Raw genomic sequence first — 27685 nt, 5'->3', positions numbered from 1 at the left:
CCGTACTACATTACCCACTGTTACATATGAAAATGGCAATGCTTAATTACCTAGAGAGGCTAAATTGCCCAGCTCAAATAAAGCATTAAAAATGGACATTTCTAGTTAGCTTCCGAAAAGTGATCTGAGATTAATTAATATCTTGTTTTCCGGTACAAAACTGCAGTAGTAAATGGCTTAAAATGTATAATTTATGAATTTTGTGAAGCTGCTGTTTTTATACTTACCAACAAAGCAGATGTGTTTCTTCTTGTCTAGGACCTGGCTGATGTTTTTAATACTACACAGAGAGAATTTATTGTTGTTCTGCTTATCACCAGACGTAGCTCGTGCATACATAATATAATTGCCTCTCTCTTTCAGCTCCCCAGACTTGGATTCTCCTGGGGTACATTCACTGCCAGAATCATGCTGGGAAGATAAATAGAAGAGTATACTGAATATTATTCACAGCTTATAATGCAATCACAAGTGCTGGTCTTTGCATCACAAGATACTCACGCACATTGTGATAACTATTAAGTGATTAGGTTCGCAAAAAGCCACTGGGTACCCTGGTGCAATACCACAGGATAAACTGAGTATAAAAGCACACACACATTTTTTCCCTCAGAAAGTATTTTTCCAGATAGTTTGACTTCACAATACTATGCAGCAAACAACTTGCAAATAGATTGTGTGCATACAAACTCTCAATGTTCTCCCCTCCAGCCAGAGCAATACTGTCACAGACAATCACTCTTTTGGCAATTGTATGCCTGTAAAAATATAACCCAATGTTTTTCAAAAACATTTCTGATAGATGCATAGATGCAGACTCATACCAAACATTTGTAGATTGATGCACCATACAATCAGCTCTACATTGGAATGCTCAGGAAGTGCCATTTTTCAGGTGGATGCAGAGAGAAAAAAAAATCAGAATAACTTTTTTTTTACAGAAGGGAATTTCTTGCCATGACTTGGCAAACATTCCCCTCTTAACTGCATTACTAAACCAGATAAACCTGGTCAGCAAACCCATCATTACTGGCAAGGACATGTTGCAGGCCAACTTACTTCCATACTGAGCTATAACAGTGAATAGAATTCAAAATATTGAACGTATAGTAATCGTATTTAGTTGACAGAATTAGCAGGAGCCTGGACTATCAACTCACAACTTAAGTCGTCTATCCCCATCTCAGAGGCCAACAGGATTTTTAAATACATTTCCTTAACTAATGCCAGGAAACAATTTGATTGTCATAAAAATCAAGTCACAGGCATTATGGTAGAATAGCAGTTAGCAGGATGTTATTACAGGTCAGGGCATTCCGGAGTTCTGAGTTCAATTACAGCACCACCTGTAAGGAATTTGTACATTCTCCCTGGAACTGTGTAGGTTCCCTCTGGGTGCTCTGATTTCCTCCCACAGGCCAAAGATGTACTGTTTGGTAGGTTAATTAGTCACTGTAAATGGTCCTCTGTGCTTAGGCTAGTATTAAATAGGTGGGTTGCTGGGCGATGTGGCTCGCTGGGCCAGAAGGATCTGTTCAATGCTCGATCTCTAAATACAAAACTACAAAATAAATTAAAATGCATCAGGTTTACAAATGTTTTTCAGGAAAGAAAAATTGCAGTCTGACCTAGATAAGCTATTTCAGATAGACTGAATGGGGCTAATTCTTCACTATTAAAGTGATCGATCAACCCAAGAACTATTCAGTTATAGATGGGACAATAAATCTCTGCAATACGCACATCCCATGAAAGACTAAACAAAAATGCTCTGTGATGAAATGAAAGTTGGTAAATCTATTTCTATCAAATTCAAAAGAACTAGCCTTACAAGTACAAGTCACTCTTCACCCTTTCATTCTTCAGCTTTCCAAAATTGCTCCTGGGATTTTCAAACTTATTATCAAAGTACATATATTTTGAAAAAAATTTAAATAATACACTATAAACAGCACTTGTAAAGGGAAAACCTGCTTAAACTAAAACTTGCCTTTTTTTAAATAAACATTTCTTATTAAAGTAGTTGGTCTCAACAACAATAATTATCTACCCTTGCTCATTATATACCATTCCAATAATCCAAGCATACCTTCTTTGAAAGCATCACAATCTACAGCACCTTTTCAGGACCTTATATCTTACTGTCTGCCTGCATGCACTTTACCTATAATACTACAAAGTTGGCCCTCCTTATCTGTGAGGAATTGGTTCTGGGACCCCTCGCGGATACCAGAATACGCGGATGCTCAAGTCCCTTATTCAACCTGTATCAATGCAGTGGACCTTAGGACACAGCGGAACCCCGGACCTTATTTAACCTGTCACAGTACAGTGGACATTAGGACCCGGCGGCGGAGCTCTGAATCTGCAGTGTTTCTGTTCATGAAAATAATCACGATCACAATTGAAAATAAAGTGGAAATAATAAAGCAATCAGAAAGAGGTGAAACGCCATCGGTCATTGGAAGAGCGTTAGGCTACAGTCGGTCAATGATCGGAACAATTTTAAAGGATAAAGTGAGAAAGGCCCTGCCCCAATGAAAGGTACAATTATTACAAAGCAACGCAGTGGTTTAATTGTTGGGTTTTGGGGTTTTGATCCTCCACATCAACCTGGCACAGATGGAGAGCGCGTTCGGGAGCTTCCGTTCCCGAGCCCGGCACCGAAACATACATTTCTTAAGTGTATTATATGTATATAAAGGTAAAATATATACTATATACTAAGACAAACATTTGACTAACTGACGCTAAATAATACCGGATGTACCTGTTCCGACTTCCTTAGTAAAAGAACTTCCAGTTTTTCTATCCCAATCCATGATAACCTACGCACATCCTCCTGTATACTTTAAATCATCTCTAGAGTACTTATAATACCTAATACAATGTAAATGCTATGTAAATAATTGTTATACTGTACTATTTAGGGAATAATGACAAGAAGAAATTTTATTTCCAACAAAAACATTCAATAAAACATAAAAATATACAGCTTCAAACGAACCAAATCAAACACATGGTAAATGACTTATTGGAATAAATGCAGAACGTCACTGTCACTATAAAACTTCAGTAACTTGTCTTTCTGTTTATTTAAGTCATATACAGTGGTAGTTCTGACACTATTTTCTTCAGTAAGACGCCGCACAGACACACCACGATCAATACGAGTTATCTGCAATAACTCGACTTTCTGCATTATTGATAGAAAAGATTCCCTCTCTTTTTCTCATTGTTACAAATAGGGGTATCTGCAGCTCTTTTTGACATTTTCACAGTGAAATTAAACACAAAGTCAACAGTGAACACAAAATATCAGTGAACAGCAAATGCACGTGTAACCAGTACGAGCACTGAGCCACAACTGACGTCTGGCGGCCTCTGCTAGTGCTGCCACGTCACACCTGAGTGACGTCAGCTGTTGGCGAAAAAAACTTCGGTTTTCGGAGCTTTTTGGATTTCAGAATTTCGGATAAAGGAACGTGCACCTGGACAATGTAAATGCTATGTAAAATAGTTGTTACATTGCATTGTTTAGAGAATAATGACAAGAAAAAAAAAGTCTGTACATGCTCAAACAACAAGTGCTGGAAGAGCACTTCCGGGTTTGGTTGAATTCGCGCATGCGGAACTCGCGGATAAGGACTCTGTATTTTGTTATTGTTTTTCCCCTGTTCTACCTCGATATGCTGATGTGGTGAATTGATCTATATGGATGGCATGCAAAACCAAATTTTTTTGCTACAATAATCAATAATAAACCAATTATATCAGCAAAACTCAATCCCTATTACCCACAAGGCTTAAAGCAATAGAGCTCACTCTAAGCAGATTTACCACTGATTACAAGAAAGACAGATAATAATAAAACATGATTATCGTTAGACCGTCTCCTCTGTAAGCAGTAATTGAGCTACAGTCCAAGTCAAAAACTTTGGAGCGTCAAACATACATGGTGTAGTGATGTAGGAGAAGCCTTGCTGAGATTCTCCCACGTTTTCTCAAACTTTATAAATCAACAGCCTTTCCGCTCCTACAGAGAGAACTCTTACTGCTGACTAACTGCCTCTGCTTTTGCTTTAGCAGCCATTTGTTGCTTTGCCCAAAAACAGCAAGACTGGAGATACTTGCCGACATCAGATGTGGAACTCAGATCTCAGCCCTGTTTCCCCACTCCACGTCATTAGGGAGGGGGTGGCTATATGAATCTGTTCCCCAGGAACCGTCAGACAGGTCCACCTAACAGAAACCACAGGAGATACTGTATTTCTAGAGAACCAGGCGATGTCTACCAACATTCTGCTGAGATATGGCTGACTGTGTTAAGTGCACAGATAGAGTATTGAATGATGCTACAAACCTACTGTTAGCATATTTATCTTTAAGTGTATACACAACAATTCCAACTGGTTTAATTAGCTTATTTCAAACCAACAATCCTTGACCGGATTTCCTTCTGAAAAGATGACACCAGCAAACAGCAATTCCTCGGGCAATGTTTTTCAGATCCTGAATCATATCAGTTTTTCTACGTCCTCATTTTTTTCATCTTAATTTTGTTTTTGAAACTGTTGGAGCCTGTGCCTTAGTTTGTAGTTCAATCAAGTGAACTAGCACTCTGCTGTCCCCGAGAAAACTCCAGGAGAAAACTGCGAGCACAAGCTACTGTGAGGAGAAGCTCAGAGACGAGATAAAGGGCCATTTCTTGATGACAGAGGTAAATGCTGAGGAGAACAGACTATTCTCAGGGGGTGGGAGGGGCACTGGTCTGAGTCGCAGCCCGAAAGGGGCTGCTGGGCCTCTTTCAAATCTATGTTTTTTTCTCGACTATTCTTTCTTGTTGCGGATTGGTGGGTTGGGGTTTAGGTGATTTGTTAGTTTTTGTGCAAGGGAGGGGTTGAGTCTTTTGGGGTTTGTGAGATTTTGTTGCTTTTTCTTTTCGTGGGGAGGATTGATGCCTTCCTTTTAACTACTTACATGGTTTTCTGTATTCTATGGATGTCTGAAGAAGACAAATTTTAGAGTTGTATTCTGCATACATACTTTGATAATAAAATGAATCTTTGAACAAATAGGCAAAACATAAGATACACATTTTGGGCACTGCAGACACATACAAACTACAAACAAGTAAACCAGCCTTTTTAAAACTCTTCACTTTAAAACAATTGTGATCTGCATAACTGATCACAGGAAGTTCTCATTCAAAGGCCTTTTCCACTGGAGTACTAGAGGAGGAGGAGGAGGACAATGATTACATATCTCTGAAATACCGTTTTTGTCCTAATTGTGTTCTTTGTTTCACGAATTGTTTCATTTATGTTTCAGTTATGTTTTCCTTGTGAATATCATTCATATGATGCTATGTGCACCTGATGTTGCTGCAAGTAAGATTTTCATGCACATGCATGTACTTGTCCAAATGGCAATAAACTCAACTTTATCTTTGAGATGTTAAGTTTGGTTCTGACATAATGGGGTGATCATGCCTGATGTCATCAAAGCCTCAAGAACCACACCCCCCACCCCTACATTGCTAAGTTCAGCAGTCACAGGTAGTAACTAGCCTCAGGTGGTGGATCCAACCCAAACTCTCCTGATAGCCTCTGAGAAAATGGGATAATCCTGGGCCACAACTTAAAGTATTTTATTAAACTAAATGTTTAAATTAAATAAATATGTTTTAACTAACACATTAGTTAACCAAACAAACCACTAACCATCACCTGCCTTTGCCATGTCAGCAGCCAGTCCTACAGGTAGTCCAGATTCCTATACCTGGCCATTCAGTTCGGGTTAATTAGGAACTTCCCTTTAACACACTATGCGCCCAGGGTCCAAGTTAGACATTAGATGTGCTGGCGTGCGACCTCTAGTTCTCTCCATGCCGAGGTATGAATGTATGGAGTGTCCTGACCCACAAGGAGAATCTTGCTGGTGGTTGTGAGCAAGTTTATTGTTATAAATGATGCATTTTAATTTCATATATTTTTAATTAGTATCAATGTGGATGCTTTATAATTGCAGAGTTTATGTTAACTTTAATGATTTCAGCACCAATGCAAAACAGTACCATCTATGAATTAATTTTGAAAAGTAATACTTGTTTGAAGTTGAAAATTACATTGGAATGAACAGTAGCAACAAACTAGAAAAGGTTTAGTAACTAAAGCTGAATCACGTTAAATATAATACTTACTGGAGAACCAAAGTTGTGGCCTATTTCATGAGCAAAAGTGATGTGAGAAACCTTAGGAGGGACATGAGAACCGTAGTTCTGGACGGTGATGATTCCAGTGTTGAGTGACTTCTTCTTGCCATCAGAATAAAGCTTGTTTTTCTCACAAATCCCCCCAGAGTTTCCTATTTAGTAGAAAACGAAATATAAATGTATTGGTTAAATTAATAACCTAATATATTGAAGTACAGCATATTACTGAAGCTGCTGATTTCTTTAACTGTGGAAATACAACCATTTTTAGATTGCTGTTGTCAGGACAATGAAACAAATATGACTACACTACAAAGTTAGGAACAACACTAGATGACGATGTCTGAACAGTTTGCAGGAATATATTCCATAATGTACCAATATATGCCTGTACTGTCAGTATCAGAATCAGGATTATCACTGTCCTGTATGACATGAAATTTGTTGTTTTACGGCAGCATTAGAGTGCAACAACATAAAATTACTACAAGTTACAAAATAAATATAGTGCAGTGCAAAAACAAAAGGAAGTACAGGTAGTGTTGATGGATTTATGGACCATTCAGAAACCTGACAGCGGATGGGAAGAAGCTGTTTCCATATCGCTGAATGTGATTGTGAGCAGGGATATAATTACCCTGCTTGCTAATACACCAATATATTTTTTACTATTTATCACCAACTTCAAAAAACCAAAGTAAAAGGAGACTATATTTTCTTTTAAACTTAATGTTTATATTACTCCTCTCAATTAAAAATCAATTGCTCCTAGAAAATAGTTGCTAAATACATTTATTAAACAGTTAATGTATCAGAGCTATGACAGCTCAGGGAGGATACATATATTAGCAGTTCAATGTGCTGTCATATATTTTGTTCCCTTGTACTCATGTACTTGGTTCTTTTTATTGGTGCAATGAATATTCAGCTTTCACTTTAAATTTTCATTGCTCTACCACGTTTTATATAGTTGTCAAGTTTCTACAGGGCTGTGGTAGATGGCTTTTCTTTTTGAAGCTTTGATATTTCAGTAGCTTTGGTAGCTACATTTTCCAGGGCACGGTTTTGTTTCCTTGGTGGTTCTTCTTTATGCCAGCGTAATTCATTCCAACGGGGACCAACCTTTTAAATCTGCACTCATGTGGGTTAGCTCCTGACTACTTTGATTCCTTTTGGCTCATTAATAAAATGACTAGAAGCTGCTAGTTCCTCTCCGCAATGTCAAAATATTCAAACCAACTGTTTCCTGGCAGGATTCAACAGCACTTACATGATGGACTGTTTTCACAGAGAGAGGTACCATACAGCTGAGTTTTTTTTTTAAATACTTTCGAAATACTAGGTTATAAAAGAACAAGACCAAGACTGAGTGTAAAAGAATTAAATATGTGAGCAAGCAGTTTCGGAGGGAAGAGGCTAAGCTCCACATCCATTAATTAAGCCCAATGCAAATTCCACATATGTTAATAAAGCCCTCTGCCTGCCCATCATACCTTTCTGAAATAATTCTGTATTGTATATTTTACTACAAACATTCTATTTGTATATGAGTGTCTAATTCATTTTGGTAGCTGTAACGTTTTTCTATAATGGTTTTTAACATTTTAGGTATCACGAGCACAAATAATTTAGAACAAGGACAGTATTATTATTAAGCAGTGTGATGTAGTTCATGCCACACCACAATGTTGTTGGCAAGGAAAGCGTCAGGATTATGTTTTGTTCCACAGAGGTGCTGTAAAGTGTATCACAGATGAATTGAAGAACATCTGTACCTTGACAGGGATGGGCTTAGTAAACAATGAAAATCTGCATTATTGCTTGACTGCAAAAATATAGAGAAAAATGAGTTTACAGACCAAATCTGTTCAAACAGTTCAAAAGCACAAAAACAGGACAAAACAAATAAAGCACATCGAAAATCAAACAAACAGCAGGCTACAATGTTTTACATTTTACAAGAATTTATTTTAGAAAAAAAGTGCCTCCAGATTTACCAATGTAACTTGGAGCATTTGATTACAGTCTTTGAATGTCATGTAAATTTTGCAATAATCCATTTTGCTTAAAGGAATTCCTTTGCCTACTGCGGGAAAGAGTTTTCCAATCTTGCTAACGGCATCAAAGGGACAATTTCAGATTATACATTTCACAGCAAGTGGTCAAGTCAGAAGCACAAATTCATTACTTCATTAAATTCCCGGTCTACACACTGCAACTATCCACCGAACCGATAAACAAAGTGGCAAGGCCTAACAGTAGGTGGAGTTGAAAACTTAGAGGTAATGTGCAGAAGGCAGATGGCCTGCATTTGCCAAATTCAGATTACAAGGCATCTTGTTCAACTGACAAGAGAAGGCTTCACCTGTGTGATCAAGGTGCAAGAAAGAAGAGGAAGTGCGGGTGGTGGGGTGAGATTTTTCTTTCTCTGGTCGAGGATCAAAGGCTGGTGAGGGGCGAGGGAAGGGGAGATAGAAGTGAGCACATGACCAAGTGAAATGTTGGGCTCAACAGGGAAAAGGGAGAGCTTTAGATGCCACCTGAGGCAAACTGCTAATGTTGAGCCCCACAGCTTAAGACCTAAAAGGATCCCTTTTAGTAATGTTGAAGTGACTTTTAGCAAGCAGAGGAATTGATGGAATACAGTATGCTATAGGTTAGGCTGTATCTGTAGAGAAAGAATTAGCTAGCATTTTAGTTTGACGATCTTTCATCATTGAGGTGATACAGCAGCTCCCTTTATCTCTCTGTTAATGCTGTCTGACCTGCTGAGTAGTTGCAGCATTCTGCTTCACATTTCCAGCAACTGTTTTATTTTTTTTTATTTTTGTGTTTTAATCCAACATTGCAAATGCTTGCTTCTGTCTGAGAGATCCATGCCACCCACAGGCATGTATACAGGATCTAAAAATTCAGAAGGGGATGTTTTCTCCACATACAGCATTCCATTTGATGCAAGTGCTTGCTAATCACTAGCACGTCAGTTAGGAAAGCTACTGTATTTCCTGGAATCAACAACTTTAATTATTTCCCTTCAGAAGACATTTCCTTGAAAATTGAATCACAAAACACGCAAAATCTTGGCACGATACAACCTAATTTGAAATATATTTATTTTGGTCCAATCATTATTAATATGGGAAATACTCCCAAAAGGGAACCCAATAATATTAAAGTATTAGTAACTGCACACTCTGTCAAAACAGCAACGATTAATTTTGCCATTAAATTCACAGAAGCAAAATCATACGAAACAGCAAAACCTTCAAGATATGTACCTGCTGGGGCACCGACCCATGCCAGTCCCAGGACACCATCGTCAAAATCGCGATCGGTGAACACATAGGCTAAGCAATAATCGTCATGATTCTGTTCAGAGTTGAGTTCCAGGAATTTCTCCACCCCGATATTTGCAAATCTAAATGGGTTGCTTCTATCTTTTTCATCACTTGTGGTATTGATCTGAAAAGCAGCATTGTTTGTGTTAGATAACAAGCTAGAACAGCAAGAACAAATGTTTAAATATTTTACATAAATGTGAATAAATGGATTTTTCTGTACAGTAAAACTCAATCTACATGCTCGGGTCTTTGGGGGGTAGTGAACTAGCCGATTTTCTGGACTACAGGACATTATTTCAGTTATTACTCTAACGCACTTAAGTTACCTTCCTTTAATAAAAGGGATGATACACCAGAGCAGAATAAATTTCCGTGCAAACCTGATGTGTCAGAGGGTGGGAGGGAACAAGGGCCTTTGTGTGGCAAAGGAAAAGCATGAATCAGCACACAGTGAACCAGACACAGAACAACCAGGACTTCAGAACAATTGCAAAGTAGATTATCGGAGTTTGCATTGCTCAGTAACCACAAACATACTATATCTCCTCTGCTGTCAGGCCTACTGCATAATATGCATCCATACTGTTTTTCATCATCTCAATCACTTCCAGTATTTGTTCTTTTATGTCCCTAAGAATCTTGTTAACACATAAACAAAATATATAGGCAAAATAAGAATAGTTTGACCTGTTTAGCTCACTAATATCAAATGCTAGAGTCATAGGCCAGTTTTAAAATGATAACTTCCCAATGGCTAAAGTTGTAAACTTCAGACTCCAACTGATCTAAGCATAAAGACAAAACAAAAATTTCCTTCTCTCTCTCCTCTTCCGCTCTCTGGCCTTTTACCTCTTCTTGCCTGCCTATCACTTCCCCCTTCTTTCCTCTCTCCTCTCCCATCAGATTCCTTCTTCTCCAGCCCTTCACCTTTCATACCAAACCATCACCTTCCAGTTTTTTTATTCTGGCATCTCCTCCCTGCCACAATGTTATGGTGAACAAGTATAAAGCAAATCAAAAACACCCGAACACTAATCCCTTCTACCTACATACACCATGTCTATGTCCCTCACAACCCCCTTGAACCTGTCCATTCTCACCATCAACTCCATTTGACGAGTGTAAGCAGAGACGTGCCACAGCCTATCCTAATAAAAGTCATTTCATGTTTTGAATAACGGAATCCATCCTTCCCATTTTTGCAGTTTGGTCAATTGTATTTCCAAAAACACAAGGGCAGTTTATAATGATTAATGTGGACTGTGAAATATCATTTGCATGAAGGCTCTCAGAATTCCAATGATGCAAATATTGGCCTAAAAACAGTAACTGATAGTGTTTGCTGTAGAGACAGAATGAAGACTTTGAAATAATACTTACTCGCACCCTTTTCACCATGAAACTGATATTTCTGATTCCTTGAAAATCCGTTGTCTGGTAAATTGTATCAATTGCTTTAACATGACTAGAAATCTGGAATTGAAAATAAGCATGTTTAACCTTAGGTTGAACAGGGCAGCTCTTTTGCTGAAACACCTCACTTAGAACTCAACCCCCATCTACCACATGTGAAATCAATTAACCACTTTTAAGCATGGGACTAGTTTTAATGTAATTTAGTGCAAAGTAATGCAAACTAGTTTTAATGTAATTTGTCTCAAAAGACCCTGCCTCTCTATCCCAGATCAAACTGTTGTAGATATTGCTGCAACTACCAAAGCCTAATTAGTGAAGGGACACACATCACGCACCTCACACTAAATGGCTGCACCCAACACTTAATGTAACTTGCAACAAAAGCTGTCACACCTAAAAACATATAAAGCTTTTCAAACTGAAATACAAAAGCTGTTTAATTATCCACGACTTCTCACTTCAGTAACTGACAGCATAAGGGGAAGAGCTGAGCCCACACCAATAACAATGGGTAGAACAGCTGCAAATTTTATTAAAGCTCAAGGATTCACTTTGCATTGTGGTTTGATATTTGTTGATTGGAATCCCAAATACTCTAGACTTTTCTGTGTTAGCTTTTAAGAATCAAAGACAAAGAGCAAATATCATACCCTACCTTAAAGAAGTGATGTTCTTTAAATGAGTTAACATAGTACTTACTACAAATGCAACCTATTGGGCTGAATTTTGGGAATATTGGAAGATCAAATTTTAATTTGATTCCACATTGGTGGTTGGGTGGGGGGGGGGGGGGGAGTTTGCCGCTGATTCTAGAGTTGGAGAGAGTTAGAATGAAAAGCGACGCTGCAGACTGTAACATCATAACAGCGAGTTGTTTGTTGCTCTTCCTTCTCGCTGTGGAAGGACATATCTCTGTCCCTTAAGAGAGACAGAGAGAGAGAGACAGAGAGAGAGAGAGAGAGAGAGAGAGAGAGACAGAGAGAGAGAGAGAGAGAGAGAGACAGAGACAGAGAGAGAGAGAGAGAGAGAGAGAGAGAGAGCGCGAACCTGTAGCATGTCGAATTGTTGGGTGAACAATGGTTTGTGTTGGAATGCAGATCATGGTCTCTTTCGGGGGTTTGCCAAGGCTTAGTTGGTTGGTGGTGGGCACTGATGCTTCCTGCTGGAGCAGGTTGGGTTGGGGGAGGGGGAGGGGGTGGGTTGATGTTTTGCTACTACTTGTGCATGGGAGGGGGAGAGGGCTTTGGGGTGCTAATGTATTTCTGTAATTCATTCTTTGAGGTTTTTCTGTTTCATGGATGCCTGTGAAGAGTAAGAATTTCAGGTTGTATACTGTATATTTTCTCTGATATTAAATGGAACCATTGGAACATTGCCTTTACACAAACAAAGGCTCCAAGATAGCTTTCTCAATACATACTGTTGGTCAAAATTAATGACTGCTTCTTTAAACACTCCCTGGATCTATTATTTAAATTTTAACACAGAATTCATCAAATGTTCATTCAACCCAACTCCAGGGCATCAAGCTGCATCAGGACATACAGAATTCAGCACACTAGAGATCACATTCACTAATAAAAAGATTGAAAAAGAAAGAGATCACATTCACTGTAATTTTCTTCTCATCTTTTACAAGGAAACATTGGTTGTGTTATTCCCCATTTCTTTTATTCTCAAATTACAGCATAAGAAAACAGCTAGTTCAACTACTTGGATTTCAGACCAGCAAACGTCTAACAGCAAAACAATGGGAATCTTCATTCTACCCATTGTACTTTGCAACTCATCTCATTCAGTCCTTCACATGTACATCATTTTTGCAAGGTTACTAAATATTGAACCATTTAATAAAACAACTTTGACCTTATTACAAGCAATCAAACGTAATGGATGAACAAGTTAGCTTGCTATTTCATACCTGTGCTATTACTGCTTCTCTTGAACCATAGTATTTAAAGAACAAATGGTCAGTTTGAATGAAGAGCTGACACGTGTTTCGCTCCTCTGAAGATGCACGACGTTTCCTCAGAATAACTGGTTCCTGTTCACTTTCGTGTTCATGATCAAAATTCACAGTCTTCTGCACAGAGGACAACCACAAAACTAATAGTTCAAAGTTCAATGTAAATTTTATTAGCAATGTACTTATATGTCACCGTATACAACTCTGAGATTCATTTTCTTGTGGGCATAATCAACAAATCTATAGAACAATAATTATAATAGGACCAATGAAAGACCACCCAACTAGGGTGTTCAACCAGAGTGCAGAAGACAACAAACTGTGCAGATCAAATATAAATAAAAGGAACATGAAATAAAGCGTCTTTGAAAGTTGATAATATCACACCTCTTGTGGTGATAGAAAATTATGCCACAGATTTCCAAGTGATATGCCAGGGATAACCAGGTTACAGTTCATGATCCCTGAGGCAGATGCCAACCAGGAATATCAAGTTTTCGTACAGAATATTATAAGTCTCTCATATAAAACTGTCCAAGAATATGAATCAGAACCAGATTCAGATTGATTATCTCTGACATACACTCATGGCCACTTTATTGTGTACCGGAGTAGAACCCAGTTTAGTCTTATGCTGCTGTAAGTCCATCCACTTTTTGGTGCAATGTGTTCTACATTCAGAGATGCTGTTGTAACCCGCGGTTAATTGAGTTACTGTTGCCTTCCTGTCAGTTTGAACCAGTCTGGCCATTCTCCTCTGACCTCTCTCATTAAAAAGGTATTTTCACCACAGAACTGTTGCTCATCTGATGCTTTTAGTTATTTTTTCTCTGCAAACTCTAAACACTGTTGTATGTGAAAATCACAGGGAATCAGCAGTTTCTGAGATACTCAAACAACTCTGTCTGGCACCAATGATAATGATACAGTCAAAGACACCAAGATCACATTACTTTCCCATTTTGATGTTTGGTCTGAATGACAAATTGAACTCTTGACCACGTCTGCATGCTTTTATGCATGACTGGCAATTAGATATTTGCATTAACAAGCAGGTGTACAGGTGTCTGCCATAAAATTTACTGTCTTACAGTAGCAGCAAGACATAGAAATTTGGAAGTTTAAAAACAGAACAAAAAATTTTGCTTAACAATTATGCAGTTCTTGATTTAACAAAGTCACTTGCATAAGCAGAAGTACATAACATTGAGGACATCTACTTTGCACATGACACAAATAATTTTTCCAACAATTGTTTACAGACAGATTATTTCAGTTTTAATTGACTATATCACAATTCCAGTGGGTCAGAAGTTTACAAACAAAATCAAAAGAAATCAGCAAAGACCTCAGAAAAAAAAATTGTGGACCTCCACAAGTCTGGTTCATCCTTGGGAGCAATTTCCAAAATTTTTCATGTCAAATATACTAGTCAAATCTCTGCAGAGCAAGTTCCTTCATGAAGGTGATCCTTTAGTGTACAAGGCAATATGACAACTACTTTATCATTTAGCTTAATCACAAGAAACAGCATCTAATCTTTAGTTCACTGTAAAATAAACAAAGTTCTACTTATTCAATTTCTAAAAATTAAACTCATAGCACCAACAGAATGTAAAATGCTAAGCTCTGGCTTCAAGTCAGAAAGCTTTAGGTTCAAAGTTCAAGCAAATACTTCCAGGTAAAATAAAGAATGCACTCTTGGCAATGCTATATTTTTAAATGATATGTAAAACCAGAGACTACTTTTTTGGGCACACTTACATGGAATTATTCTGAAGAACAACAGAACGTCCTCCAGTAAACTAGTCAATAGTTATGCCTTGCTCACTATCACAAAATAAAACGATGGCTCTATTACATTGTCCTTTGTGGACCCTTAGTGTGTGTAGATTGTTGCTGCAGTAATAAAAGTGATTTCACTTCACATGTGCTTCATTGGCTATTAAGTGTTATAGGACTTAGCTCTATCATGGGTACTAGCTTCCATAGTATCCAGGACATCGTAAAGAATGATACCATTAAGCAAGTCTTTGACTACAAGTACCTTGGGTCAAGAATGATGAGTTCGGAGAAGGACATATGGAAGGCGCTGGTGTGGAGGGCTATGAACGACATGAAGGAAATCTGGAAGTCGAACCTGACCAGAGGGCTTAAAAAGAGGATTTTCAGAGCAGTCAGAGAGTCCATTCTCACGTACGGATGCGAGACGTGGACACCCATGTCTCACATCCGTATGCGAAAGTCTCTAGATGGCTGCTATACACGAATGCTCCGGATGGCTCAACGCGAGTTGGCAACAGCACATGATGAACGTCGAGCTCTATAATGACCTACCGATGTTCACCACTAAAATCGAAGCGAGAAGACTGCAACTAGCAGGGCACTATCTATGCCACCCCGAGCTACCTGCCAGCCTAGTCATCATACGGGAGCCCAAGCGTGGGAGGATGAACCCTGGGCGTCCTCCCAAGACTATGGTCAACACGCTCCTAGAAGACAGCGGTGCAGCTAATGTAGATGAACTGAACGCACTGATGAGGGAGAGGGAGAAGTGGAGAGTTCGTCATCGTGCCGGACGCCGGCCCCCTAGGCCTGAGCTGACATAGTAGCAGTAATACTTAACGGAGTGGTGTCTCAAAAAGGCGGCATCCATCATTAAGGACCCTCATCACCCAGAACATGCCCTCTTCTCATTGCTACCATCAGGAAGGAGATACAGGAGCCTGTATATTATTATTATGTATTGCACTGTACTGCTGCTACAAAATTAACAAATTTCACAACATATGCTGGTGATATTAAACCTGATTCTGATGACTAACCCTAACTCATGAATAGCACTCTAGAAAAGCAATTCAAGATCTGTAGTAATGGGATTGGACATCTCAGAACTCTGGTGTTCCTTGTCCCTTTCACGCAATCTGCATCAAAGCTCCACAAAAAAAACAATTCTAACCTGATTTAAAATTCACCATCAATAATTCAGTCAGATTTTATCACTCATCAGCCAATTTTAAAATTTTCAAAACTTTGATTGGTATGCAATGTGTGCTGCTCTCTATGTCCTAAGTTTCATTTGCCCACACTTCAATGTTCAAGCAATCTAATACATAAAAGTATTAATTTGATTGACTTGAGCTGAGTTATCTCTTTCACTGCGATATTCTTACTTTGCTACTTGCAACAGACAATCCACTGGAAGAACAAGCAGGCTGAGCAGCGTCTGTCAGATTAAATGAGCTGCTGATGTTTCAGCTTGAAACCCTGCAAGAGGGTTGAGATTGGTGAGGTGCGATGGGCGATGTAAAGAGATCACAGGTGGCAAGAGAGGATTCCAACACAATTGTGGATTGAGAAGGGGTATAAGATGACAGGGAGGTTAAGTCCCAGGTAGGAGAGGTGGGTGGGGATGGAGTTAGAAGGTATTGGCTCCTGCATCTACACTCTAATTGAAATAAGTTGTTGTATTACTATTGGAAACCACATGCTAGAGATTTAATCTGCTCACCTGGGCTGGGGGCTCCTCAACAGCAAGCATCTGGTACTGTTTCATTCTTTCAAACACCGAACGGTCTGCACATCCTCCTTCTGGTCCATATTTGTGAGGATATCCTAGGAAGGATAAAAAGCATACTCCAGTCAATCTATAACTGCAATAAACCCCAAGAGCTCATCAACATGTCTACTATATTATCTACCATCTGATTTATTTGTAAATCAGAAGTTATGATTTTTTGGATCACTGAAAACTAAATTGCACTTATTTTTGGTCTTACTGTTCCTACTACCATTTGTCATTGAACAAATTACATAATTTGACATGCCCATGAATTATACGTGAAGGGCGGCTCGCTATGATTCAAGTCAAAGGTAATCACTTCACAATATTTCAAAGTTGTTTTCGTTCATTTGTCAAGTTAATATTGTTCAAAGGCTACATGGCATAAATCAATTTGAAATTAATGTAACTAATTTGAGAAAGCCACTCTACGGGGATAAAAGAAAGAATGCTGTCTCCCACAACACATCACAACCACACATGGAGAAAAGTGACTGCATGAGATAGATATTACATTGATGGCAAGAGTGTGTTTGAAAACAAGTTTAAATCTGTTCACCACTTCATGCATCAGTGAAACACATTTAGAATGACTAAAACTAACTGCCTAGAATAATGGTTTAGATTATATTGCTTTTGTTCTTTTTAATCATGATGCAAAACATTAAGCACAAAGTAAATTTGTTTGTTCTTTTTCAGCCAGAAATGACAAATGACTAATATTTCATAATTATCAGCATCGCCATGACATAAGCAGCTATGGGATTAGTGTAGAAAGATACAACTGGGCGGCATGAACATGGTGCGATACAACCATGACCATTATTGTGGCATGAACAGTCATTGGAGAGACACTGAAGTCAGTGGATATAGAGGTGTTTATTTAGCAAAAACGAACAGCAAGCAACATACTTGAGACACTATTGGGGGAAAAAAGGCCCGCCTGACCCAATATCATACGACATTTTTATATGCTAAGATCAAAGGTAACAGCAGGACAGTTCAATAGTTACAATGAATCTACAATGCTTCCTTTGAATTACATATCATCTACAAACACCTTCGTCTTCACACCCACATTCCAGACACCAAAAATGAATGTTAATTCCCACTGACTCTGCACCTTATTCATGCATATTTAGGCTTCTGCGATCAAGTAGAGTGTTTCTTTGTTTGCAACCAACTCCCAAAATGTAGCGTTGTTCAGCGCTGCGGCTTAAATTCAATCTACAATCCATGTTCCAGTCAGAAGATTGGCAACTGCTAAAATTAGTATTAGGTAAATACCATAACTCCAGATTACGGCCTAACAACCATGACTCAAACGAAGTCTGTTTTGAAGATCTGACGTGTAGTGATCAGAGTTCTTTGCTCTGTGGAAATGTTCCCATCTTCAGCAAACACCCAGCATTTCAGCACAATCTTAAACCTGGCATTCAAGATTAAATCCTCTCTTTGCTGTATAAATTTATTTCAACACTCGCCAAAGTCAAAAAGAATGGGCATCCTTACCAAAACACCAGCAGTGAGACAAACACTCCACTTTAAGGACATTAGTAAAATCATACAAATGTTCAAAATCGATGACAAATGGAAAACAATAGCTGATGACATGGATAAAAGTCAATAGAGCGTGGGTTAAAAGAAGACACTGTGATAAGTACTTTCAAGAGCTCCATCACAGATGCCAGACTAGTAAGAGCAATAGCTTTCTTACATCATACTCCCTTTCCAAATTTGACACTTTAATCATTAATATGGTTCCTGAAAAGGTCTCGAATGCTTAATATGTATCGTCTCCCATAAACAAAAAGAATATCAACTCTCCTATCTAATTTGATCATTAAAAAACAAACTGGAACAGGTCATGATTTGATTCTACAAGCTATCTAACTTGGATAGATATCAGAATAATAAATCTGCTTTTAAATAGAATGAGAAGTGAAGCAATGCATGTCAAATGGTAGGCAGACATTTTGAAATCAGAGTAGGATGATAGAAAAACGCATTTATACTTGCATTTGAGGGAATAGTGGTGGTGCTGTTGTTAAATTACCAGATTAATAATCCAGATGTTTGGTTAAACAATCCAGAGACTCAAATTCAAATCCAATCAGTTATGAGGCATTAATTTAATCAACCAATTTGGAAGTTTGGTATCAGTAAAACCGAGAGAGTACAGAGGAGATTTACGAAAATGTTGCCTGGGTTTCATCTTCTAAGTTACAGAGAAAGGTTGAACAAGTTAGGTCTTTATTCTTTGGAGCATAGAAGGTTGAGGGGCGACTTGATAGAGGTGTTTAAAATTATGAGGGGGATTGATAGAATTGACGTGGATAGGCTTTTTCCATTGAGAATGGGGGAGATTCAAACAAGAGGACATGAGTTGAGAGTTAATGGGCAAAAGTTTAGGGGTAACATGAGGGGGAACTTCTTTACTCAGAGAGTGGTAGCTGTGTGGAACAAGCTTCCAGCAGAAGTGGTTGAGGCAGGTTTGATGTTGTCGTTAAAAGTTAAATTGGATAGATATATGGACAGAAAAGGAATAGAGGGTTATGGGCTGAGTGCAGGTCGGTGGGACTAGGTGAGAGTAAGAGTTCGGCACAGACTAGAAGGGCCGAGATGGCCTGTTTCCGTGCTGTAATTGTTATATGGTTAAGTTTAAAGAATTAAAACATATCTTAAAACAACCATAAAACATACCAGACTATCATAAAGCCAATCTGGTCCACTGGTGCCCTTTACTGGAATAAGTATACCATCCTTGCCTGATCTACTTTATTTTACTTGAGATCCTTAAATGCTTTCCAAAATTGTCTAGCAAGCCATCCTTTTGCACTGATGCCACGCGGTTGAACTGCAAAGGTCTAGGACAGCAGCTCACTGCTACATTCTCACAGGGAATTAAGAACAAGCAATAAATACTGGCCAAGATGATGGCAACACGGCAACGTAGCAGTTAACGTAACACTAATAAAGTGCCAGTGATCATGGTCAGGGTTCAATTCCTGACACCGCATATAAGGAGCTGGTCACAGAGAGAACGTACCATATGGGTTCTTCTGGGTGCTCCAGTTAGGGTTCGGGTTAGTGACTTGTGTGTATGCTATGTTGGTGGCTGGAAGCGTGATGACACTTGAGGGCTCTCCCAGCACATCCTCGCTGATTTGATTTGGCCCAGAACAATGCATTTCACTGTATGTTTTGATATACATGTGACAAAGTTAATCCTTAAAAATCTTTTTAATATTTAATATATAGGTAACATATTATTTCTCAGCTCAACATAAACATGCATTTTCAGATCCAAACACTAATAAAACTGTCAGTGTGGGAGGGGACTCCAGAGGCATGGTATTTCTAAATACCCCATTATAGAAAGCCAGTTCCCTAAAGAGATTAATTGCTGAAATGAGTACAGAATTTCAGACTGACCTGCATACACAGGTTTCCCGCGCCATCCGAAGGTAGAGCGTTCCTATGAAACGGTTCGTAAGCCGGAAGGTCGTAAAGCGAAGAAACAATTACCATTTATTTATATGGGGAAAATTTGTGAGCGTTTGCAGACCCAAAAATAACCTACCAAATCATGCCAAATAATACATAAAACCTAAAACAACAGTAACATATAGTAAAAGCAGGAACGATATGATAAATACACAGCCTATTTAAAGTAGAAATACTTCTCTACAATTATTGCCTGCACTGTTCTCTGTAGCAAAAATCTCACGCAAGCGCTCTCGGCAAAAACACTCTCTCCAGTAACCTTTGGCTGCCAAATTATACCAAATAACACATAAAAATACACAGCCTATATAAAGTAGAAGTAATGTATGTACAGTGTAGTATCACTTACCGGAATCGGGAAGACAGCACAGAGCACACTGATGATGGTGTGTTAGGCTGAGTCGTCGGAGGTTGGGGTGGTGCAGTGGTCCCCACCCTCCAGGCAGCGAACCAATACCGATCTACGAAGCGTGCAGCGGTCCAGCAGTAGCCGGGAGGCACCCAGCACATCTTTAAGAAAGAAGCCGAAATAAACAAGCTAATTAATTAGGTGCCACCCCGCATATAAATGTCAGCCCAGATCAGAGGCGACGCAACTGGCAATCGCCTCTGTTCTGGGCCGACATTTACGTGCCGGGCGGCACCTAATTAATTAGTTTGTTTATTACGGCTTTTTTTCTTAAAGGTGTGCTGGGTGCCTCCCGGCTACCGCTGCATTCTCCACAAATCGGTATCTGTCTGCGGCCCGGGAGTTGAGGTGGTGGGACACTGAGGTGTCGTCTGTTTCCATCAGGGCAGGCAGGTCATCTTCTTCTATGTCTGCCTGCCTCGATGTCGAAGGTCGAGGTTCGTTGTCTGCTGTGGCTGATGTGGAAGGCTTGAAAAACGACAGTATGCTTGACTGCTTAGCCTTGTGCATTTTTCTATCATACAATTCTTTGTAAGCACTCAAACCATCTTGCAAATATGCCCTAAACCAATGTACCCTTTCAAAATTAAAGTCGTACTTTTCTGCAATCATTGCAGCCAAAATCTCACGCAGTTGCTTCACATTCAGTTCCTGGACAACTTGACTTTCGGTCCATTCGCTACTGCATTCGGTTTCGATTGTTATCCTTTCCTCTTCCAATTGCATCAGCTCTTCATCTATCAGTTCTTGGTCATGGGATGCCAAAACCTCCTCAACATCATCTTCGTCAACTTCCACAAGCCAAATTCACTTTGTCCTTGCTTCGTTCACCACAATCGAAACGCTTAATTATGTCTATTTTTACACTAAGTGTAACACCTTTACGAGCTATTTTAGGCTTTTCTGATACCTTAGAACTCATCTTGCAAACGGATGCTCACAGGCACATGTTTAAGCAATGCCGGTGAGAATGCAGTTCCGAATCCGGGAAAGGAGCGGCTGCTCGGGGTGCGCGCTGCCTTTTTTCAGTGAGATTTTGTACTTTGAATATTTGAAAAGCGGGGGACACCTGCATATCCTTTTAATGCATATAGCTAATGTGAAAAATTTATTTCCCTTATTGAAAATTTTGCCAACTTTCTTAAGCAAAGTAATGTTTTGATCTTTTAAAAATGCCGGTCAAAGGTGAAATTAACTACAATAATTGACTAATTGAACCAAATACAACTCAATACATGGGCACTTAAGGATTAACTTGATACACAGAAGGAGATCACAGATGAACATTTTTGCGCTTATTCTCCCCTCACTCAACAATCAACAGATAGTTCTGTTTGTGTATTGTTACTGGGAATGAGGAGTACTTGATGGGTAGGGCAAGAAACTAGCAGCACAAATATGGGAATGTAATGGTTTATGCTTGCCCTGAATACACAAAACGAACAATTTTAATTTATAATTGATTATTACAAAAGGTAACACTATTTCATGTAGGAAAAATAATCAATTTCTTTATGTACATTTTTTTAATAGATACATCCTATGAAGTCCAAATATTCTCCTTGGGAGATTTCATACCAATTTGCTTGCAAAACAAGGCAATTCTGAAAAGTGTTTAAGTTTTAAAAGCCAACAGGTGTGCAAGTGAAAACAAGTCACAGTAGTACAAATGTACTGGTAAATGAACAAAATATGTACCTAATGAAACAAAAATCTGAAGATCCAACTCCTCAGATTGAAAACAGGTCAAAGGCACTAATTTCCTTCCATACCCTTTCAGACTTATCATTCTTGTATTCAAGGTGAGAATATCTCTCTACATCAGCCTGATGAAGGGTCTCAGCCCAAAACATCTACTGTACTCTTTTCCATAGATGCTGCCTGGCCTGCTGAGTTCCTCCAGCATTGTGTGTGTGTTGCTTGGATTTCCAGCATCTGCTGATCTTTTTTTGTTTGTGATTGCTCTACTTTAACTAATTTGATTTCACTGAACTATATTGGTATAATTGCAATTTAATAAGGAATCATTGCAATGATCTTTTTTGTTGTATGTGAGGCGTCAATGAAAGACCTAGAAGTTATCCATCTACAGTTAACTTGCAGGTGTATGCCTGTCCACATGCCCTAAACAGGAAATTTTAATTTTTAACCCTTTAAGTACAACACCAGCAAAGGCTCAAGAAACTTTCATAAATAATGGTCAGGTTTAAGAGAGGATTATGTGGATGATAATTGTGTGCCTGATGGATAGTCAAATTGTTAAGAAGGGTTAACAGAGTTGATTTAAGAAATTGCAAGCTGATTGCCTTTGCGATAGTGTTAATTTCAGTTAATACGGTAGATATCGTTTTTCTCGAGTTGTAAAATAAGTGATGGAGACAGCATGAGTTGTTGACACATCATAACTCTTAAGGTCCGAGGTTAAAAAAGGGGGAAACTGCTTTGCATGAGAGAATAATTCTATGATGGGATTAAGTGGATTGTTTGCACAAAACACCTGTACTGTCTCAATGGGCCAAGTGGCTACACTTGTGCTGTAGCAATTCTAACAAGCACATGCATGCAGGTGCACACGTGCAATCTAATTCTATTTTAACTTGTGCCTTTAACTGGGCCCCACCCCCAAAAAAAAATCAATGCAATCATTCCCAAAAGTAAATTGCAATTACATCAATCTAATTCAGTGAAGTCAAGATGGCTATTTTTCAGAGATAATCACAACTGGAACACAGCAATGATGTTGTACAGTGTAAAGTAGCATCCAGTCCAGTTCCACATTTTGTGTGATTTCACCTCCAGACAACCCGCAGCACAATCTACTCTACACAGAGTCAAAGCCAATTTCTAGACCTCACGTTGAATTTTGATATTGCAAAATAAATGGAAATTAAAATTTATTCCAAACTGAACTCAAAATAATTTGCAAGAACACACCTGCATGGAACTGTTTGCATTTTTGGGTGTCAAAATTATATTGCATAGTTACTTTTATATAATGTTCATTTTAGCACATCCTTAATCAGTATCTCACAAAATATACAACATTGAGAGCCATCTGGCTGGCTAGTTATTTGCTTAAATGGATTTTGAGAGCCCTCTCCTCCAATACAACTCACAAATCCACAGACAGCGCCTCATTAAATGTGCAGTTGCAACACCCAGGAGTATAATTTGGAGCTAACTGCATACAAAACTCAAATTGGAATGTCTGAGGAGTCGGACTCTTCTTCGTAAACAGCTCCAGTTCTACTTTACAATCACATCATCCTTTTGCATTAGGCATTTTGGAGAGGGCTTTATTTCCCAGCTTCAGCAAGTGGTTCGTTATTAGTACAAAATAATAGCACATAAATATGAAGTAAGGTTTATTTTTGAGTACAGCCAGAGATCCAATCATATAACACCTTATCACTATTTAAACAAGGCAGTTGTATACTACTGAGACAATGGAAGTAGACAGATTTTTTTTGAATTCTGCCTCATGGCATTTTTATTTTATGTACAAATGACAGCACACACACACATAAGGTTCAAAATACTAATTGTATCTCATTTGTTGCAGAATATCTGAACATGATCAATGCCAATTCAAATTTACCTGCATCAATTTACCAGCACCAGAATTAGTACTAAGAGCAAAGCACTTCTTTTATCCAGATTTATTTGCCTCCAGCTGAATTCCATACCAATTTTTTTTCCTGATAGAAAAGCACATCCCACCAGGCTCATAGCGACAGCTTCCACCCTTCTGTTACAAGACTATTACATAGTTCCCTAAGACAAGTTGGATTCCTGACCTCACAGTCTACCTTGTTATATTTTGCTCATTGTTTACCTGCACTGTACCTTCTCTTCAGCTGTTACGTTATTCTGCTTTGTCGCTGTTTTACCCTGTTGTACCTCAATTATTTCTATGAGCAGAATGCACAAGTTTTTCCACTGTATCTTGTGACAACAATAAACCAATACCAATAGTCTGCACAGATCAATTAAGTTTCAAAATCACAATCAGAACCGGGTTTAATATCAGCGGCATATGTTGTGAAATATGTGGTTCTGTAGCAGCAATACATAATAATAAAAACTATAAATTACAATAAGTATATATTAAAAAAAACTAAATTAAATGAGTGCAAAAAAGAGAGGGAAAAACTACAGAAGTAGTGTTCATAAGTTTATTGTCCATTCAGAAATCTGATGGAGGGGAAGAAGCTGTTCCTGAAACACTGGATGCATTTTTTCTGGTTTCTGTACCTGAGGAGAGGACATGTCCTACGTGATGGGTGTCCTCAGTGATAGGTGCCACCGTTTTGAGAAACACCTTTTGAAGGTGTCCTGGATGCTGGAGAGGCTAGTATCCATGATGGAGCTGGCTGAGTTTAACACTATCTGCAGCTTTTTTCTGATTCAGTGCAGTGACCCCTCCATACCAGACAGTGATGCAACCAGTTAGAATGCTCTCCATGGTAAAAATTTGTGGGTGTTTGGTGACATACCAAAAACTCCCCAAACTCCTAATAAAATATAGCCGCTGTCATACCTTCTCTGTAATTATATTACTATGTTGGGCTCAGGATAGATCCTCAAGAGATGTTGACACACAGGAACTTGAAACTGCTCACCCTTTCCATTTCTGATCTCTCAATGAGGACTGGTGTGTGTTCCCTCATTTTCCACTTCCTGACATCCACAATCAATTCCTTGGCCTTACTGAAGCTGGAGGGCAAGGTTGTTGCTGTGACACCAGCTGATCTATCTCATTCCTGCACACCTCCTTGTCACCATCTGAAATTCTGCCAACAATAGTTGTGTCATCAGCAAATTTATAGGTGGCATTTGTGATGTACTGAGCCACATAGTCATACGTGCAGAGAGAGTAGAGCAGTGAGATAAGCATGCATCCTTGAGGAGCACAAGTGTTGATTGCCAGTGAGATGGAGATGTCATTTCCAATCCGCACAGTCTGTGGTCTCCTGCTGAGGAAGTCAAGTATCCAGTTGCAGAAAGAGGTATTTGGACTTTGTTGATCAGAAATGAGGGAACAATTGTGTTGAATGCTGAGCTGAAGTCAATAAACAGCAGCCTGACATAGGTATTATTATTGTCAATGTGACCCAAGGCTGTGCGGAGAGCCACTGAGATTGCATCTGCTATGGACCTACTGGGGCAATAGGCAAATTGGAGTGGGTCCAGGCAGGTCCTTGCTTAGGCAGGAATTGATTCTAGCCATGACCAACCCCTTAAAGCACTTCATCACAATAGATGTGAGAGCCACTGGGCGATAATCATTGAGTACAAATACAGTGGAACATGGCTAATCAGAGCCGCTACTTATTTGGAACAATTCTTAAAAGTACAAAAACAAATCGAGAAAATAGCTGGGATTTCCTTTATTTACTTGGGACACTATGCCACTTAATTGAGGCAGGCAATTGCTGCCAAACATTTTCTAACTAGCATCAGTCGCATGCATGTCATATGGCTGTTAGACACTACAACTTGCTTGGAAGGAAGTTTTTACATTGCGTCACTTGTGTGTTTGTGTTCAAAAAGCAGCAATTTTTGTCACTGATAGTTGATAAGTAATAAACAGTAAGACAATTCAGAAACGCAAACACGAGGAAATCTGTAGATGCTGGAATTTCAAGCAACACACATAAAAGTTGCTGGTGGTCCCGTAACGTCGACTGTACCTCTTCCTAGAGATGCTGCCTGGCCTGCTGCGTTCACCAGCAACTTTTAAGACAATTCAGAACCGTTTTACTCACTAAAGTTTCAAGCATTCAGGCTTGGAAATGTCAGAAACGGCTGGGAGTGATTTCAGTACTTCAACAAGTTAGGAACTATGAAAAATTTGAAGGTATTGACAATCATCTTGAATGTTACAATGAAAATTGAGACTTGGAGGATGCAATCATCAAAAATGCTGCAGTAGGTGTCTGCACTATCTGCACTGATTTTGTTCATTTACAGTCAAAAGAACACGTTAGTGTACACTGAATGAATTCCTCCATTGATAACTATTAGGAACTAATACAGTTTTATAGTACTGTAGTAGTTTTGGTAATGTTCTAATCTATTCTGTACTTCAGTTAAATGTTTTCTTTAAAAACTCATTTTGTCTTTCTCACCCCTTTTTAAACTATTTCAATGGAACTTTGGCTAATTGGATCAGGTGCTTAATTGGGCCAAATTGTACCGGTCCTGATGTGTCCCAATTAACTGGAACCTACTGTATCAATGGAAACTATTTAAACATAAATTGTAACTTTAGTATTTTCTATGTTTGAAACATGATACCATCAGTAACTGGAATAATCATTAACTCTCCAAGTTGCCATACGATAATAGGATATCTACCTTGACTGTTTAGTTTGTTCAGCTAGTCTGAAGAGCAGAGAGTTGTAACAGTTGCTAAGAGACACTAAAGACAAAGCCACTCACAAGGAACTTGGAGTGGATTCAGATAAACTAAACCATCCAACCACTTTTAGGAGTGCTATCAACATTGGTGTAGCTTTGATCGCCAAACCAGCTCTAATGAATTCTGCATCTAGGAAACAGATTCTAAATTGTAGATGATTTTCATTTGAAAGATATCTTTCATAGCTGTGTTATTATGGCTACCATAAAATGCTTTGAAATTTTTTTGGTAAAAAAAAATCCACGCAAGTTACTATATTAGTAGCTGCCAAAATGGTAGGACTTCAACTTAGGTCTGCTGCCCCAGCTTTCTACAAAAAAGTAAGATTGGATTTATTGCACTTTCCAATTTCATGGAGCATACAGAGTTTTAACCTTAAGTTATAATCATCTAAAACTATTCCATCTGCAAGGTCTCTGCTTGTACAAATTAAAACTCAATCTACTGAGACAAAAGACCATGCCTGACTATTCTATGCACATGTGACATGTCATCATCTGTTTCACCAGAGGTCTTTGTACTAGATTGACATAACTGCTAAAGGTTATTACAGAAACTGACTTCAGTTTCCACTCAGGAGAATCAACTGGAACTTTAAGAGTTGCTCTCAGCACCGTTGCAATAAAATGTTTGATTAACTTCATAATTTTGCATATTGGACAATGAAGTATCATACGCAAGCAATGCCTGCAAAACTTGCCAGAAATGCAACTTGATATCTAAAAGAGCCTACTGCTTTTCAGGAATGGCAATCTAGACACAATGTGAACAGGTCTATCTTTGTGCTGATAAAACATCTCTTGTCAAAAGCTACTATATTATTTTAAGATTACTAGCATTTGCAGT

General features: G+C 38.7%; 1 protein-coding gene across 1 annotated transcript in view; it reads right to left on the bottom strand.

Annotated features, from left to right (window-relative positions):
* The window catches only part of adam10a (ADAM metallopeptidase domain 10a), a 172791-nt gene that overhangs the window by 26225 nt on the left and 118881 nt on the right, over positions 1-27685 (bottom strand). Inside the window, exons 5-10 of the mRNA XM_072278428.1 lie at positions 16449-16552; positions 12893-13054; positions 10936-11028; positions 9493-9676; positions 6203-6366; positions 228-411 (exon numbers count right to left, since the gene is read on the bottom strand). Coding sequence (XP_072134529.1) covers positions 228-411; positions 6203-6366; positions 9493-9676; positions 10936-11028; positions 12893-13054; positions 16449-16552 — 891 coding nt within the window. The remainder of the gene's footprint in view (positions 1-227; positions 412-6202; positions 6367-9492; positions 9677-10935; positions 11029-12892; positions 13055-16448; positions 16553-27685) is intronic.

This window comes from Mobula birostris, chromosome 14 (assembly GCF_030028105.1).
Source record: "Mobula birostris isolate sMobBir1 chromosome 14, sMobBir1.hap1, whole genome shotgun sequence".
NCBI classification, from domain to species: domain Eukaryota; kingdom Metazoa; phylum Chordata; class Chondrichthyes; order Myliobatiformes; family Myliobatidae; genus Mobula; species Mobula birostris.
Note: the sequence above shows the minus strand (reverse complement) of the source record. Positions and strands in the feature narration are given on the sequence as shown.